The 18,510-nt window shown below is 24.0% G+C and overlaps 1 protein-coding gene across 1 annotated transcript; it reads right to left on the bottom strand.

Moving 5' to 3' along the window:
• Positions 1-4,086: 4,086 nt before the first annotated feature.
• Positions 4,087-11,406, bottom strand: LOC111624814 (adult-specific rigid cuticular protein 11.9-like). The gene is made up of 3 exons (XM_023367767.1): positions 11,345-11,406; positions 5,129-5,218; positions 4,087-4,595 (listed from the first exon to the last, which is right to left on the bottom strand). The coding sequence occupies exons 2-3, from the start codon at positions 5,141-5,143 to the stop codon at positions 4,176-4,178; spliced, it is 435 nt and encodes a 144-aa protein (XP_023223535.1). The 5' UTR covers positions 5,144-5,218; positions 11,345-11,406; the 3' UTR covers positions 4,087-4,175.
• Positions 11,407-18,510: the final 7,104 nt, after the last annotated feature.

Genomic DNA, 18,510 nt, shown 5'->3' with positions numbered 1-18,510 from the left:
TACCTATTAAGGGTTGAATTTAAGCCACCCATATTAACAATGAAAAAAACACCCAATTAAAAAATATTTTTTTGATTTATAATGTGATTTTTATCATGTTTAAAACAAATGATTAACTAAAAACAAACTTAATATAGTGCAATTACATTTTTCATGGTAATAAAGCCTTAAAACTCTAAAATTTTGATTTAATTTTTTATCATTTTAACTTATTATGAATCAAACCAATATCAACAATTGACTGAATGGAAACCTCATCAAGTTCTATTTTTTCCTGGATTAAAAAAACAAAAAAGATATAACTAAAACCCATCTGATTACAACAAAAGTTGTCATTTAAATATTAATATTAAATAAAAAAGTGTAAATTATGTAAAAATCTCCCAAAATTCTATATTATTAAATTGCTTAATTTTGAAGAGATTTCTTGTTATTTTTCCCCTTCTTCTGTGTTAAATATTGGAAATAGACAAGTAAATGTAACATTAAATGATTTATTTTCAATATTTGAAGGTATATTCATACAAAGGTGAATGACTTTTACAAAGATCTAGTAACTATTGTCAACATCCCTCATTTCGCAAACCAAATTTCAGAATCTTGTTCTTTCAATTGTATTGACGAACCTTCGTCAATATTTACTTTTAAATATTGATACCAAGAAAACAAAGAACTTTGAATATTTGATTTTAAATAAATTAAAACTTAAAAATAAACAGAGTGTATAATCTTACGAAATTTATCATAGAATACAAATCAACATTGACTATAGATTCATATTTTTTTTTCATTTATTTCTAATTTAAACTAATAAAAAAACTTCTCAAGCTGTAAAATGTATTTATAGGAAATCCATAACCGCGCGGAATGCAAAGTCCGAGTATATTTTAGATTTTTTTTTTCATGTTTTCACTCTTTCCGTCCTAAGAAGGATCTTTTCTAAAGATCCATTGTTGGTTTGGCCAAGTCCATGTAGCACAGTCGAACGATAAGGTCCTAATATATATTTGAAACAAACTACTCCCAAAAATTCCTGATCGCCCAGATTCGATCTCGGGTCCTCCAGAGCGTAGGCTGACTTTTAAAATTTCAGAAATATATATTTATATATAGACTTAATATATACAGATTTTATATTCTACATTTCATTGAATATTTTATTATTTCGTCTGTGATTTATATCTACTTTAGAGAGAATTTATTTGAAGTTACGTTTATATGACATTATATTTATATTAGTATTTTAAAAATATAATCTCACTTTCAATGAAATATATAATTTAATCTATGTCTCAAATTCATATAATAGATATTCTCTTTGTCTCTTCGTATGCTTATCTCTATTCAAGATGTTCGAAAACTAATAAAGCTAAATAACTTTTAATGTCGTCTATTTTAAGAATTTGAAAGCAATTTCTCAATATAACAATAATATTTCTTTAAAACTCCATAAGAATAATGTCTAACTGTACTCTCTACTTATACTGTCTAACGTCCGTAAGTCTAACTGAACTNATAATTTTTTCAGAACGTATAATATAGTATTTATAATATATTTATAAGAAATTGGGTGGGAAAGATGTTTTTAATATTTTATAATTTTGGAACTTCCATGTTTTTCTTTTGACATTTTTGTAGTTTATAACTATAATATATTATAGTAGTTAACATTTTATTTTATATTATTTTGTAATTATTCTAAATATTTTATTTTAAAATGAATAAATTAAATTTAAAATTTATTACTATAAAAACTTTAATAAAAGCATTTAATTTTAGAAGATAACAGTTTTATTGTAAAATACTGATTTATAAATTTTTTCTTAACCAATTGTAAATATAATTCAGTGCAATAGAACCTTCAATAACAACCAACTCCCAACAGAAACTTTTTTTAACAAAAATGTATATAAAAAAACCTTTAAACGACCTCCAATTTTTATGTTCCATTAGTGTCCTTTATTTAGAGGTTTCACTGTATTTTAGTTTTTATATAAATTGACACTATTCTTTTATAATCAAGAAATATATACGGTAATTGTTTTTACAGTTTATGCAGTATATTCTCAGTAATCTTATCGTGTGTATGCTATATATATATATATATGATGAAAATAATAAATAAATTATTTTTAATATTGGTTATTCCTTTTTATATTGCTTTTATTGCAATTAATTTAAATATAAAAGATTATTGTTTCATAATAAACTACTTTTAATGATTTTCTTAATTAAACTATCTTTAAATTTGCAATATAAAATATCAAAATTTAATCTAGTTATAGCCATTTTTCTATACTCATGTTTTTATATTATAGTAAATTTCTAAATCTTTTAAAAAATTAAATATATTTTTATATACTCATCTTTGTGTATTGATGTAGTAATATTGAATTTTCATTACTAATTTTTCGATTTTTTGTTGCTCTAATTTCAATTTCAATGACCTATTTTTAGTCGTAATGGGTCAAAGTATATTTTATATCATTGCTCGACTATAAATAAACATATTTTTCATTTACGTAGATTAATTCATTTTGAAATCTGTTTTTTTCTAAGCTTCATTTTAAGGATTTATCACACTTTTACGAACTGTTTTTTATAATCATTACAGTTACTATTTTCAATTTAAATACTGCTAAATGCAGTATTTGTATCCATTCTTTTTAGTTAATTATAATTTATACACAATTATCGATAATAAGGATCAAATTACCGTGTGCCAAATTGTCATATTTGACAAATGATGGCGAAGGTCAATTCGTTATGTATTAATTTTCTGTACACCAATTTGTTGCCATGTTAATATCCATGCTCCTAATTAATTTTTCTAAATATTTATTATAACGTGCATTAAATTATTTAAATTTATCGTATGTGTAATGAAAAACATATCTGTTTACTTCATTATAGCTGTTAAAAGATCGAATTCAACAAAAATTTTATGTTATTATTTATGGCAAATGATAAAAATATTTATTCTATTATCTAGTTTTTCCTGTATAAAAAAATAATAAAAGAATCATTCGGTGTTGATCTTTTTAGTTTACGTGTATAAAACATGGTCTTTTAATTAGAAGTTTGCCATGTGTTACTCCTGGAATAATTTGATTTCGTTAGAGGTGAAGCAAGTACTTAAAGGTTATATGGCTGGCCTCAGATTTACCTATTAAGGGTAAGTCTAACCTGTAATAAAATGGCATTGCGGATTAGACTAACTGTTAATAGATATGTAGAGATGAGATGGAAATCGACGTCGTGATCCCAAATTACCTATTAAAAATTACGACTCCCCATTCCAATAATATCTATAGAAGTTAGTTGCAAAACTTTTTTACACATATTATATAAAATTAGTATTTGAATCTAAACAGTAGATTACTAATAAAATTTAATTAAATTCATAAATTTATTTTTATTTTTTCCAAATTAATATAAAAAATATTTTTTTTTTCTCAGTAAAATTGTTATATCTACCTTGAGAAATCAAACTAATTTTTGGTATTATTATGAAACCAAAATAATTTTATTACGAATTGAATAGAAATAGCTACGTATTGAAATAATTAATTAATAGATTATTTTGGTTGTTGATTTATTTCTAATCTAAAACCAATTTAGAATTAAGAGGATCACTTGAAAGGAAGTGAATCGTTTTGACTGAAGCTTTACTGTCTTCTAAATCATTTATACAACGATTTATTTAATAGGATAATAAGATGTGGCTTTAAACTGAATTTTAGTAAATAAATCCTAATTAATAAACTTTTTTTTTTATATGTCTTATCTCTCGTGCGGACGAAGTTTTTATTATTAATTTTTAAAGATTTCTGTATTATTACTTTTAGATATAACTAAATATTTTAAAATATAAGTAAATATTACTTTAAAATATTATAAATGCTTAATAGCATTATATACTGTAAAAAGAAATAATTTGATATTTTACTTGCTTTTATTATTTTTGTATAACAAACATTACAAATACGTTTTTTATCAAACAATTATTACATGATATAAAGATTTTGAATTATCAAACACTAAACAATGAGCAATTTGAAATTAGAACCTTTTTCTACTTTTTCTTTTTTTTTTTTTTGGTATTTTATTCCTCCAAAGAGACATATATCACAACCAACACCGCTTGAGCAAGAACTCACAGATTTTCAATTGATTTACCAATAAATTGCTGGTGCTGCAGCGAAACCAAACGCATAAGGATGAGGTACAACTGGTGGAAGAGGAAAACCTGCATAATATGGGAATGGTAAAGGTGCAGCTTTCAGATCGACGGTAATTGGTTTAGGTGCTAAAGCTGCAAGTTTTTCCGCTTCTTCGGCTGTCTTTTTATCAACACTAATATCTCCTTCAGCTTGAAAACCGATGCCTGCTCCAGCTTTATAACTTACTACGCGAATGTTACCATTGGGATCTTTGTAACTGTACTTTCCACTAATGATTCCATCACTTCCTCCGCTTTCTTCTCTCTTGTGGCCACCGTCATCTCCTGTGCTATAAGCAAAGTTATACTTTCCATCACCTATCTCCATGGTCTGTTCGGCTACGCAACTAGCCACTAAGAAAATGAGGATGCACTGTCAAAAAAAAATTAATTGAATTAATTCATTCTATTATAACGATCAGAAAGCAAATCGGTAAATACATAAAAAGTTATACAAGGTTATATAATTATTAATTTAAACGGGTTTTAAAACACCTCGTTATCTTTCGATATGTGCTCCATAACTGATTATAAATCAGTTATGGATACAATATAACAATTTATCAATAGTAAGGACTAAAAATTAAGTTAAATATTAAATAAAAAAATATATTTAATAGTAATTTTAAAAAGATCAATAAACAATTATTTAACTTAAGAAAATAAATTTATATATAATATAAATTAAATTTTAAACTAAAATATTATATTGAATATCAAAAGAAGTAAAATTATATTTTCTTTTTCTTTATTGCACTACAATTAAATATAGTTAAAAATAAGTTTATTTAATCAGAAGAAATGTAGACATTTAACATCCAAAATATCAATTATTTTTAAACATTTTACTATATTAATAAACTATTTCTTAAAAATATAAAGTTAGAAGTTTATGTAACTACTTACAGGTACGTATTTCATGTTTTCCCGAAGTGCGATCTTTCAAGCGATCTGGACCATCATTACAACGATGAACCTTATATACTTTTACCCATCCTGGAATTTCATCATAAAAAATTTTAATGTATTTTTTATTTATTCGATTTTCCAATCTTCGTCCTAAATCAAACCAGATTTACTTAAAGAATACCAAAGAAGGACGATCATTGATCTTCAAGGTTTTAATGAATATTCAATTGAAAAGTACAATCATTGATGGGATGATGGTCAGAAAGATGAGGTGTGCCAACAAAATTCAGGTCAAAAGATGTAAACAAGGTTACATTATCACCACACCCAATTAAAAATAGTAAGGAATGCGAATTAAGAATATGCGTAACATAATAATTACAAGTGAAAATCCTTTTTCTAATTTATTAAGATTAATAAGAGATGATGCTTATTTTTTTTAGTTAGTTGGTATAGCCTACTTAATGAAATGCACTTAGAAGATAATTCGAAAAACATGCTTTTAGTCATTTTGAGCGTGAAAGGTTGGAGGTGGTTTGATCTAATAAAAGAAATAGGAAGTAGGAGTTGAAAGTTACAGCTACTCATTAATCCAAAAATAGATTTTTAGCTAATTATGATCATTAAAAATCAATATTTTAACTGCTTTTCTTACATTTATTCATTTCTATTCAAAACTATATATTATTATATATAGTTTTTATGAAAATTTTGGATAAAATATAAGAATTTAAAAAATTATACAATTTATTTTTTATGATTAATAAATGTTTTAATTATAACTTTATAAAATAAAAAAATATTCTGATTTATTTCAAAAATGTTGTAATTAAGTAATCCGAAAAGAACAATGAAATAATTATTTTATTATATCTTTTTTTTCTTGTTATTTTGGATTTATTCTAATAAAATGAGATTAAGTTTTATAAGACAATTATTTCATTTTCGAAATCGTAATTAATTAAGAATGTTTTAATGTATTAAAATTATAATACCATTCTTTTTACCTATATAATGATTACCAAGCTTCTTATAAATTTAAAATAATTTTAATAAAATAACATTTTTGTATTTTTTTAAAATTCGATATAAATTAATTTAAATATATAATTTATAATCTGTTTAAAATTTGTTTAGTATATGAATAATTATTATAAATATGTCTTATTCAATATTTGAATTCTTAACTTCAATATTTGCATAGTTATAAATTCTTACCGTACACAAATTTTAGTATTAATGTAAAGTATTTTTATATTACATATAAAGAAAATACGATATTCACGGAATTTCTAGTCATTCAGTAAGAATCATCCTCTGTTAAACATGATATTAAAACATGTGTTTTATATAAATAATTTTAATGTATTATACTTTATTATTATAAAATATAATTTATTTCGTTTTTTTCAAAATTTATACTGTATATATGATTAATTTTGAAAGTCATTAATTACAGATTAGAAGAAATTACCTTGATTTATTACTTTTGTAATTTATTAATCTTATTTACCTTCAGAATAAGTGGAAACACTAGAACACTTTATGTTTGTATGCCTCGTGAGTACGTAATTTTGAGGGTGTGTGCAGTTTTTTATGTGGAAAAAAACCTTATTTAAACACAAACAATTTTAGAACCATTTTTTTTTTTCTCGAAAGATACTTGCAATTCTATCTAGCACAGCGGAGTTATTGCGACTATATACTATATTTCAATAATTTAATAGGTATATTCGTAAGGTAAATAACGAATGTGGCACTTATATATTTTTAAAATTTATTTGACAATAAAAATATATTACTTATTTTATATATTTTTCATTAATTACTTGTTGGTTCTTAACTCTTTGAATTTTTTAAACTTCTTCTCTCAATTATCTATTCAATTAAGTAAGAGCAGATAATTAAATTGATAATATATTTTACTAATTATATAAATAATAAATGTTCTTATATTTAGATATTTTATATACAAGTTAACAACAATGCATTAATTGTTCTATATTAAACAATAAAATTCTTATGCTGTTGTGCACTCTTATTATATTTACAAGTAATTAAATAACTCATTAAAGTAATGATTATAGTAATATAATATCATTATAGTAATACAATAATAAGATTTTCTAGAAAATTTAATTTAAAATTCATTTAGATTTTATAAGTTTAGAATAATTAATAATTGAATGTTTAAAGGCAAGAAATTTTTCTGATGAAATATGTCCTTGACACTTTCTGTATTATCTTATTTGAATTTGATGAATTAGAAAAGGAAAAAATACGTATAATAAAAAAAATAAATACATTTTCAAATGTCTATTTAAAAACGGAATAAAATCAGGGTTATTCGTTTTAAAACAAATGTTTAAAACAAATATTTAAAACAATAAACTATTTAAACAACCGCCTAAAATACGTGTTTAAACTTTTTTAAACGAGAAAAAAACACGTTTTGAACAGTGCAGAATTAAGCTAATTTTGGTTGGAATAAACCTTTTTCTTTTTGGTGAGTACACTTGTACAACAAAGTATTATGGAACCCAATATATTGAACCCTGCTTGCTGAACCCTGAATACTGTATCATTATATACTATATCAAGAATACCCAGATATTTTCTACGTAATAAACTAATAAATACGTAAATATTAAAACTTAATATTAAGCACAATTCACGTATTTCACACGTAAACACACATTTTATTAGAAAATAAAAACTGATAATAATTGATTAATGAACACTTAATACGAAAGAAACTACATTTACGAATACGATTAGACTAACGAGAAAACGTAGTACAATGTTTTTTTCATATTTTTAAACACTATATTATTAGTTTTTCGTATGAACATTGAACAAACAATACAACATTGTAGAGAAAAGTAATGAAAATGAAACATATAAAATCATTGCACTTAAATGTTTTAATTATAGTATTTACTTGAGAAACTCAGTTTAACTTTTACAATCAAAATCCAAAACATAATATTAACATAAACATAATAAAATTTAGATTTTCTAAATAAAAGCAAATGTATAAAGTTGTAACTGGCTTTAAACGGCTAGTTCAGGCTCCTGACGTACAGTACAGTACACTTATTTGTTTAAACACCTCCATTGGATTGCTGGCTTTTTCGGTTCCAAACCTGTTTATTAGTTTAGATTAAGACGAAAAAGCCTGGCTAATTCTGGCTGATGAAGCAGCAACTTGGTAAAGAGGGCTACGGTTTCTAGATTCGAGCTGCGCAAGGAAAGCCACCAGTTCAGAGGCTTGATGGATATACCCCGTAGTAAGGACTTTCCCACAGAGATGAAATTTGAAACGCCTTGCTCTTTCTTGATAGTTAATAATATCGGAAATGGATTGGGATAAAAACTACTGGTGTATTCCATAGCCTCATCAATCTCCCCGCTGAATAGTTTATGCCGGTAAACCGTGGATCGAGCAGATTTACTATTTCCATGTAGAAATTGTCGTCAGATGATTTTCGGGATTAAATTTCTGCGTGTGAATTTTTATCTGTTGAGCTAAAGAAACGAATTCCGCTTTCAAGATTCTACACCTAATCCGCGAAGTTTTCTTCCTTTCTGAAGTAATGTAATATAAATGTTCGACTCTTCGGGTTTTGAATCGAGAATAATAATCGAAAGAAACATTTGCGTCTTTTCGCCTCAGTTTAAAATTTAAAACTGAAAAGTGGCATAAACATTTAGTTTTTCCAATTGCGAATAAGTTTGGCTTTAAAAATTGAGATGCGTTTTTTCACTTCGTTCTCTTTTCTGACTATATAATAGTTCACAAGTGAGAAATTATTCTAAGTTATTTTCCTATGGCATATTAATACCAGAGTGACGTTACATTGGTAGTAGGTAGTCATTACTTAAGTAATGACTACCTACTACCAATTATACAATGATAGTAGGTAGTCATTACTTAAGTAATGACTACCTACTATCATTTATTATTTCCCGGTTTAGCAAAAATCGTAAAAAAAATACACACAAATTTAAGTTTAAACACTTTAAAAGTGTTTAAAACTAAAGAAAAAGATGTTTTTTTTAACAAAAATCGTTTTCAAAATTTTTTAAACTGGTTTTTGCAACCTTGAATAAAAATATTTATATAAAAAGTAGTCATTACTTAAGTAATGACTACCTACTATCATTTATTATTTCCCGGTTTAGCAAAAATCGTAAAAAAAATACACACAAATTTAAGTTTAAACACTTTAAAAGTGTTTAAAACTAAAGAAAAAGATGTTTTTTTTAACAAAAATCGTTTCAAAATTTTTTAAACTGGTTTTTGCAACACTGAATAAAAATATTTATATAAAAATTAGTATTTTGTAACTTATACACAACTGAATTTATTGATATTTAAGTTATATTTTATTTACACTATTAATAAATGTAATCAAATCATTATAAAAATTGTATAAAAATAATTCAGTTAAATTTATAAATATAAATTCAACAAACTTAGGCCTATATAATAAATTTAATTTATAAATCCAAAATTTTAAATAATGCATATAAATTTATTTTTAATCTTTAATATATTTACTTTTTAAAAGCATTTTAAAATCTTATATTAGATTAACTTATTCATTAAGTTGCATAATAATAATAATACAGAATCATGTTCTTTTTTTTAAATAAAACGTTGATAAAAGTATAAAATGATCTGCATTATGCCATAGATTTATTTTTAATGACTTGTTTATTATATAAACTATTATATAAATATTTAATTGTATTCATCATCGAAAATATTGATTTTTATTGACCTTGCTTTACTTTCTTTTCATGTTGTTTGTGTTAATCAATATTTTCCTATAATTGTTTATAAATATTCTTAATTGTATTATTTAAAAGTCCTGTGAAGTCTATTTGAAGCATGCTATTTAAGTGTCTAATTTTAAAAATATATTTTTTTCCAGTTTATTATTTTCTTTTGCACTTATAATTTCTTTGAACTAATAAATTAACATTAATCTCTATTCTCACATATATTTAAACAGGTTTAATTATTTTTATAAAGATCTGAAATACCTATATTTATATATATATATTTTCTTTTTCTATAAAATCTCATAGAAGATTAACTTCATAATCCTGATTGAAGGTATGAGCTATTTTTAGTTTCGAAGCTTCCTCTTTCTACTAACCCCATTTCTAGACGAAGTACCACATAAAAATTGATTTTTTATATATATATAGATGTAAATTATTCTCCTTTTCGAGTTAATACAGTAATTCATAATGTAATTAATTTCATTAAATAAATCTATATAAGTTAAATTAAAAAAAAATTAATTTCAATATAAATTGACTAGAAAAATGCTATTAAATGTAGATTGATGGCAAATATTTATCTTGTTTCGTTGATTTAAACAGATTTATAAGTGATCACATGTACAATTTTTGCGTATAAATCCTCATCCTCATCCACAAAGAGCTTCATCTCCCTTTTCATCATTACAAATCAACTTATTTTTTAATCTCTTATAAATTTTTATTGACATAGGTATGTCATTAGATATCATAGCTTTAAGGTATATTATATTNTTTAAAATATAAATATTAATACAGAAATATCATGAAAAAAATTGTTAAAAATCGAATTTTATAAATTTTAAGTGAAGTAATTCCGAATCGATAAAGTAAACAGAAATATTTTAAAGTAAAACCGAAGAAAAGTTTTTGAAAATTCTTATTACTTTAACAAAAAACAAAAAAAAAATTATTCAAAAATTTCATTTCTCTTTGCAATGTCGATGTTAAAAGGAATTTACTTTTTACACCAACCGCTAGATGGCAACAGATATATAAATATTCGTTTCTCATATATTAAATTTGTTTTTTATTATTTATAACATTACTTCTGTAATATAAAAAAAAAATCCTTTTAATGAAAATATATGTGAGAGATTTTTTAAATTTATTTATAAATATAAAATGTATAGAAACAAAATTTCATTTATTTCTACAATATTAAAAACAAAAAGAAAAAAAAATGTTAAAATCTTTGAATATTTTTAAGTTTTAATGATATTTATAATTTAAAGTAGATTTTTTTATATTGTATAAATTTACAATTTTTTTTTACATTTTATATATTATAAAGTATATTATACACGTATTGAAAGCGGTTTTAATAAGTTATCGAGCTTAAAAAGGGTGGTTAAAATACAGAAATTTGTTAAAATTTACCTTGTTGATGATCGATTAGTGAAGCTGTATAAATCTTTATGTCGTTGTATGAAAGGTAAAAGAGATAATTACATATTAGCTTTCGTTTATCGGTCGAAGCTTAACATAATAGGTATTAAGGGATATAATATGATTCATTTGGAAATATGTAGCTAGGGTATCAAATGTTGTAGACTATTAACTTCATCTGTAGAAAAAAATATATATAGAAAAATTGCAGTACTTGAGAAAATAGATCGGTTAGCTCCGTCCCAATCGATACTTCTATTACGCTATACAAATAGTTGTGTCGATCAGTGTTGCAGTGCTTAAGAAAAATCTATTGCTGCTGACTTTTTCTTCAAATAAATTGCATTTTTACCTTTCGCCTTAACTTAAATTGACGGGGTTATTATTTGAAATCGGTTTGCTTGTCTTTTAGTTGATTGCATACGAAAAATGCTTTTTTTAGAAACATTTTATATTGTTTTCGTGGTTTTTTTTTCTTTTTTTGACATGACTATTCCGAATAAAGAAATAGTTTATTAATTCTAAAGATTGAAATTTTATAAATAAATATGTTATGAGTGGTTTTGAAATCTTTGTACTATATTATTACATAATATTGGAGAGCAAACATTTATTTTTGTTTCTTACTTTCATTCTTTAGACTGGTTTCTTAGGATCTATACTTTAAAGCCAATTGCAGAAATAAACTTAACTTAAACCGTGGGTTAGATTATCCTTTAAGTCATTTAATCTTCCTCTTTAGGCAAACAACTGTTCATTGTTAACTATTGGTGGGTGCATCAAAATCCGTAGTTTAGACCCGGATAGAGACAGACCTAAACCATAGCTTATGTTTATGACTCATTCCTACAACTGATCATAGATGTTTAAAAATACAATTTATATATTGTATACTTCTACATACCANGAATTAAATTTAAATTAACAAATGGGAATTTAGAATATATTGGACGAGGATTCATAAATGTCCATTTCAAGATGGCTTGACATTCTAGTGGCTCTAACATGTCAAAAGAATTTCCCCTCGACGTCAAAAACGATCATAAAAAAGTGATGAACGTTAAAGAAATTTATAAAAAAAAAATGGTTAAAAAAATATAACTTATATTTTACTTCCTTAAAATATTCAATTTTAGTGAATCATTTTTATATAAATTCGAATTTATATTAATATAAATGTTATCAATTAAATATTTTACAAAATTGGACTTATATTTTGCTTTTTAATGTTTTATTTGAAGCAAGAAATTCATATTTAATGCCTCTTAAAACCCCTACGGGGTTTTTATATAGTGATTTAATGTAGTAGAGTTGATTTGTATAGAAGTTTAGGACGATCAGTTGATTGTGTTGTACTAAACGAGAGGTACGAGAATTAGTTTACAAAAGTAGAAGATTTAATTTTAAATTTAAAAATCTTGAGAGTTGTTTTGTACAAGAGTTTCAAAAAAAATTGTTACGTAAAAATCAGAAAAGTCATTGTATAATGTTTGCTTTGTAAAACGTAAAAATCAACAATTACTTTGTGTAACGATTTACAAAACTGAAGAATTTCTTTGTACGATCATTTAAAATAGTTTAGCATTTCTTTGTATAATGATTGAAATAAATGTGTGTTACTTTTTACAATAGTTTAAAAGATCGTGAGTTATTTGTACAATGGTTTAAAAATAAAGATATTATTCTGTACATTTGTTTAAAAATTTTGACAGAAAATTTGTTTTATACGATGAGTTAAAAACCAGAAAATTGCTTTGTACAACTGTTTAAAAAATAAAGTTGTTTTGTACTGTACTTCAAAGCACCAGACGGTTACTTCCTATAATGGCTTAAAGAGAAATCTAATGAATTTATTTACTGTAATAATTTAAAAAAACAATCTCTTAAATTTATTTGCATGAAATTATAAATAAATCGAATTTTAAAGACGAAAATAAATTCTTTTCACACAATAAATAAAAAAAAGTTCAGCTTCTTTAAAATACTTTTAAAATATAATCATATTCATTTGAAAATTGAAATTGCATCCTTAAATTAAATTCAATTTTTAATTATTCGGTTTATTTATTCATTGTTTACTCGCAAAATACAATAAAAATTAATCAATTTGTAATTATTTTTTGTATTTAGTTTGAAAGTTTAATTTTATAAACGTTATTATAATCGTTTAAATTAATATAACATTTTATATTTATAAAAATATGTGTTTTACTATTAAAAGATAGTAGAAAAATGAGTACAGTCGACCCCCCTATAACACTGTTGATTTTTCCGTTTTATATGATTTCCATGTTGTACGAGTCACTTAGACTTTACAAATATGTGAGCCGTTCACAGCTCGGCACACGTATTTATAAAATCTAAGTGACTCGTATTGTTTAATGATAAACTATTTAAACTGAATGTCAAATAATATAAACAATTTTATTAAAGATAATAAATTTTTTATATTGTTTTGTATGAGTAGCAATTGACTTCTACAATATTTTCTTAATGAATTTTGACTATGAAGCTGTTTAATTGCATATATATGGCATTCAAATGAATGTATACATATTCAGCTTAAATAATTTACTGTAATATATTTAACTGAATTTCAAATATTAGCTATTAATAGCTGCTAAAATTTGAAATCTAATTAGAGAAAGACTTCAAGTATCATAACTGAAATTTTTATTAAAGATAATTAATATTTTCATATTATTTTATACATTTATATTCTACTTTTTTCTATATAGATTCCTTAAAAATTTGTATATGACTTTCTGTGTAAATTCATATTAAACTCTGCATCATATAATTTAAAAACTGACTTAACGGAAAAAATCAAAACTGCGTTTAATCAAAAATCTTTTAAGATAGATCCAGGTAATTGGAAAAGTCTATTCTCAGTGTGATATAGCTGTTACTTCGCCTTGTGCTTCACCAAACAGCTTCTTGCACTCGAAGTAAATTATCGCTGTCTCTCTGTTACGTTAGCTAACGAGGAGTCTCCTCAGATACAAGGATCCTTTACACATAACTCACAATAGCTCAAGTCTGATGAGACAAGATTAAAAGCGTCAAAATAGAGAGTCATTAAGTTTGTTTGAACAATTGCTTTAAACTGATATGGTTTGTTAATTAATTACTTTTGATTTGATAGTTTCTGAAGTTAAATGGATAATATTAATATTATTTTAGGCTCTTGATTTATATATCTATAATTTTTTTCTCATTTAATATAGAATGTATTTAACTACGATGTAAATTTTATTAAATTTCTGAAGCAATTCATGGAAATAACTGTATGATAGAAATGATTTGCAAATACATTTAATTATTCTGTTGTATATTTTAAAATACATAGATATTGTTTACACAATTAAATAGATTTTATCAATGATTTAATTTAACTTATTATAATGCTAGTGATTATTACGAGATTACAATATAGAGATATTATTATAAATTATATATATATATACAGTATATATATATATGAATCAATATTTTATGAAAATTTGATATCAATTTTCCAAGTTATTATTGAAGATATCAATTGTATAAAATATATAGTCATTAACAAAAGAATTATATTGATACTTAAAATTAATTTTTGTTTAAAAAAATCTAAAATACATTTTAATATAATAATAAATCATCAGTACACTAATCTATTTTCTGACAGGTTAGTAAAGAGACACGAGAAATAAAACTCTCACAAGCGATTTTTCATAAAATACATCGAATTTAAGTCCTATGTATATATATATAGGATTGGCCAGTCCAAAGGGATAATTTGGTGCTTCTATACAGTATATATATAATGTATATATAAAGAAGCACAAACATATATGTCCCTTTGGAGTAGCCAACCTATAAATTGCGAATTGATGGTTTATGATTTCATATAGAATCTTTGGATGTAAATTCGAAGATTAATTATGAAATCAATTTTGTTATTTTAGCAAGTTATGTTAAAATAACTTTTAAATATTTCATTCATAACACGAATGTAAATAAATTTTTCAGGAATATTCAAATACACCTTTCGGTGTTATAGAAGAACTTATCTTCAATATAATACGATACTCGCGACCCATCAGTTGAAAACTATAATAGAATAGAAAATAATTATTTTAAATAACAATTCTATAGAAAATTAGAGAGGATTATTTTCACTCTTTGAATGAAAATAATAGTTTCATTGCACGGAAATACTGATAAGGAGGATAATTATGAACAATAAATCTTTTAGGAAGTTCAGATTAAATTTCTGATGCGTTTAATCCATGATATGTTTATTTATTATTAGACTTATAAATGGTACTGCTAGTAATTTAAAAGCGACATTACAATAAAGATATCGATCGTGCTCAGCTGGCAAAGGAGAAGAGGGGTAAAGCAAAGACGTGCGAGGGGGGAAAAAGATTGTAAAACTTAAATGACATCTATGCTTCGGGTTATCTTTCGAAGAGATTCTATGTGCTCTTTAAATAAAAGAAATCCAAGAAAGTATATTAACCCTGATATTGCACTGTCACCAATAAGAATTGTACTCAATAGTTCTTTCAAAAAGTGAAGACCAAAATGGAAGAAGAGTAATCGAAACGGATATAGCATCTCCTTCTTCAGCTCCGACGAGCAACTTCTTAGGTCAGCATATAAAGGGGGAAAACAGAATTATTATTGGAAATTCAATATAGTGAGCCAGAATTTCTCAATCAATAATTTTCGCATTGAACATTTTTTCTTTTTAAGTTTTTAATACAAATATTGACAGAAACGACGGAAGACAGTTTATTGTAAATTTCCAACAAAGAAATATGAGAATGTTTTTAATAAAATGAATAGCCTATAATTAATTTTATTGTTTTTAAAAATTATTTAATAAATCTAATATAAGATAATTTGATTTTTGATGTGCATAATTATAAAATTTGGGCAGAAACGTAGCTTAAAAACTATGATAAAATCGAAATAAAATACGAAAAAGCAGAGTAAAATCGCTTAAAATTAAATTTTCTGATGATCAAACCAATCACTTTCCTCCTAATCGAATTGAATGATTGGTTATTCATTGATTTCAAGTAATTTTTTATTTGAAATTTTTTACTTTGTGTTAACTTTTTAAAATAATTTAATAATTAATAAATAAATAAAACAATAGCTTATTAGTTACACTGATTTCTATAATGAAAATTGTAATTCGCAATACTCAGGTTAGACAGAGAACGACATATGTCTTTTGCTTTTTTACAAAAATATTTAAAATTTTGAGAAGTTTTAATACTGTTTTATAAATTTTTATACAATAACTTTATACTGAATTTTATATTATATGCGTTTAATGAGTTTTGTAAATAACTTGATTCTTAAATTAATTTAGAATAAAATTTTGTATAAATATTTACTTGCTTTACTCCTCGGTCAATTCAAATAAGATCATAATTTACAGTGGAAAAATATGACGTTAGCCATTTCATTTTCATGAAGCTTAAAATAATATTTCCATCTTATTCTGTATATAATAGATCTTTTGTAATCATTTCAGAGTATATCTTCTACTAGTTTTACACTTCAATCTTGATTTCATAGTTACAAAAGTATAAAATGTATACACAGATATATGCAATGCATAAACAAATATACACATAAGGATAGTTACGGTGTAAAGACATTCGAAATAAATACTGTATACAAATATATACATACAATACACAGATGTACGGCATAATACAAGTATATAGTCATTGTTATGATACATTAATGCGATGTACTACAATAGCAAAACAAGTTATGATATGCGCTATTGTAGCTAATTGCAAATCATACAATATATGATATTCCTCATCACAGATTGCATATTATAGCAATCAAATATGTAAGCATGTTTTAATACGAAGCAATTTAATTTTCTAGAGAAGAAGAACGTTAATGAAAATTCTTTTACACAAAAAGTAATTTTTTTCAGGACCAGATATGATATTTGAAAAGTTAGAAAATACTTTTAAAAATATTTTCGAGAATCAAATTTGTCGAAGAATATTTTTCTGACGGTCGATACAAGCATTTACTTTAGTTGGATAGAAGAAAGAAGGTAGAATGTCCCCGAGGGCGTGTGCCATGCTTAAAACAGCGATGCCATTCTGATAGAAGATATGTGATCGGATGTTGAATTCCCACGAGGGAATATTAAACACACAATACTCGAGTTTATTTCATCAACTTTTTAGTCTGATCAATCGCATTCCACTTGCTCTAAACAGTATTTATTTTGAGTACACATCATGCCAGATAATTATTGCTTAGAATGGATCTTGTTTTCTGATTTCCAAACAAATAATAAAATGGAACTTTTTATAACTTTTCTCAATTTTTAAAATGTAAAAATCAATATGAATATCATAAAATAATTAGATTGGTAAATCAATTTTTACTGGATTTGTTTGATCTTGTGAAGCTGTTAGTAAATACAACTTTAGTTAATAAAAAGTTATACCACTTTAAAAATATTCATTAAGACTCCAAATAAATAAATATTCATTTTTATTTAGCTTAATAAATTATTTAAAAATTCTAAAGTTATTTATTAGGCAATATATTTTTATTCTATAAATTATATTTCAGAAAAAAAATTGTTAAAAGTTTCTATAAAAAATGTTTGATGCTATTCATAATTAAAACAAAAATAATAAAAAATATAGTGGAAAGAATCTATCTAAAAATCTACATATTTTATACTGTAATTCTTATTATTTTTAAAATTTTGATATCATTAAAGAAAGCAATTTTACAATTTTTAGATTTTTAGATTAATAAACTACTAAAAAATTATAAATGTAGTAAAAAAAAAAGGACATAAAACAGAAAATTTTAAAATAAATGAATAATAATCATAAAAAATCCAAATGAAAAAAAATTATATTAAATCGTAAAAAGTATTATTAAAATATACATTGTTTTGTATTGAATTTGATTTTATTTATTTGTTTTTGAATATAAAAATGTTTTATAACAAAATTTTAAACTGTAATTGTTTATAAAGAAACGTCAGAAAAGAAAAATTACAATCAAAAAGATTTAAGAAGTGCATTGCATTTGTAAAGTAATGCTAAAACTTTTTATAGACAATATATAGACTATTAACTTCATCTGTAGAAAAAAATATATAT

The sequence above is a fragment of the Centruroides sculpturatus genome, unplaced genomic scaffold (genome assembly GCF_000671375.1).
Source record: "Centruroides sculpturatus isolate CEXI.00-Female unplaced genomic scaffold, Cexi_2.0 scaffold349, whole genome shotgun sequence".
Classification (NCBI taxonomy): Eukaryota; Metazoa; Arthropoda; class Arachnida; order Scorpiones; family Buthidae; genus Centruroides; species Centruroides sculpturatus.
The sequence above is the reverse complement of the archived record's forward strand: the minus strand, read 5'-3'. Positions and strand labels throughout refer to the sequence as shown.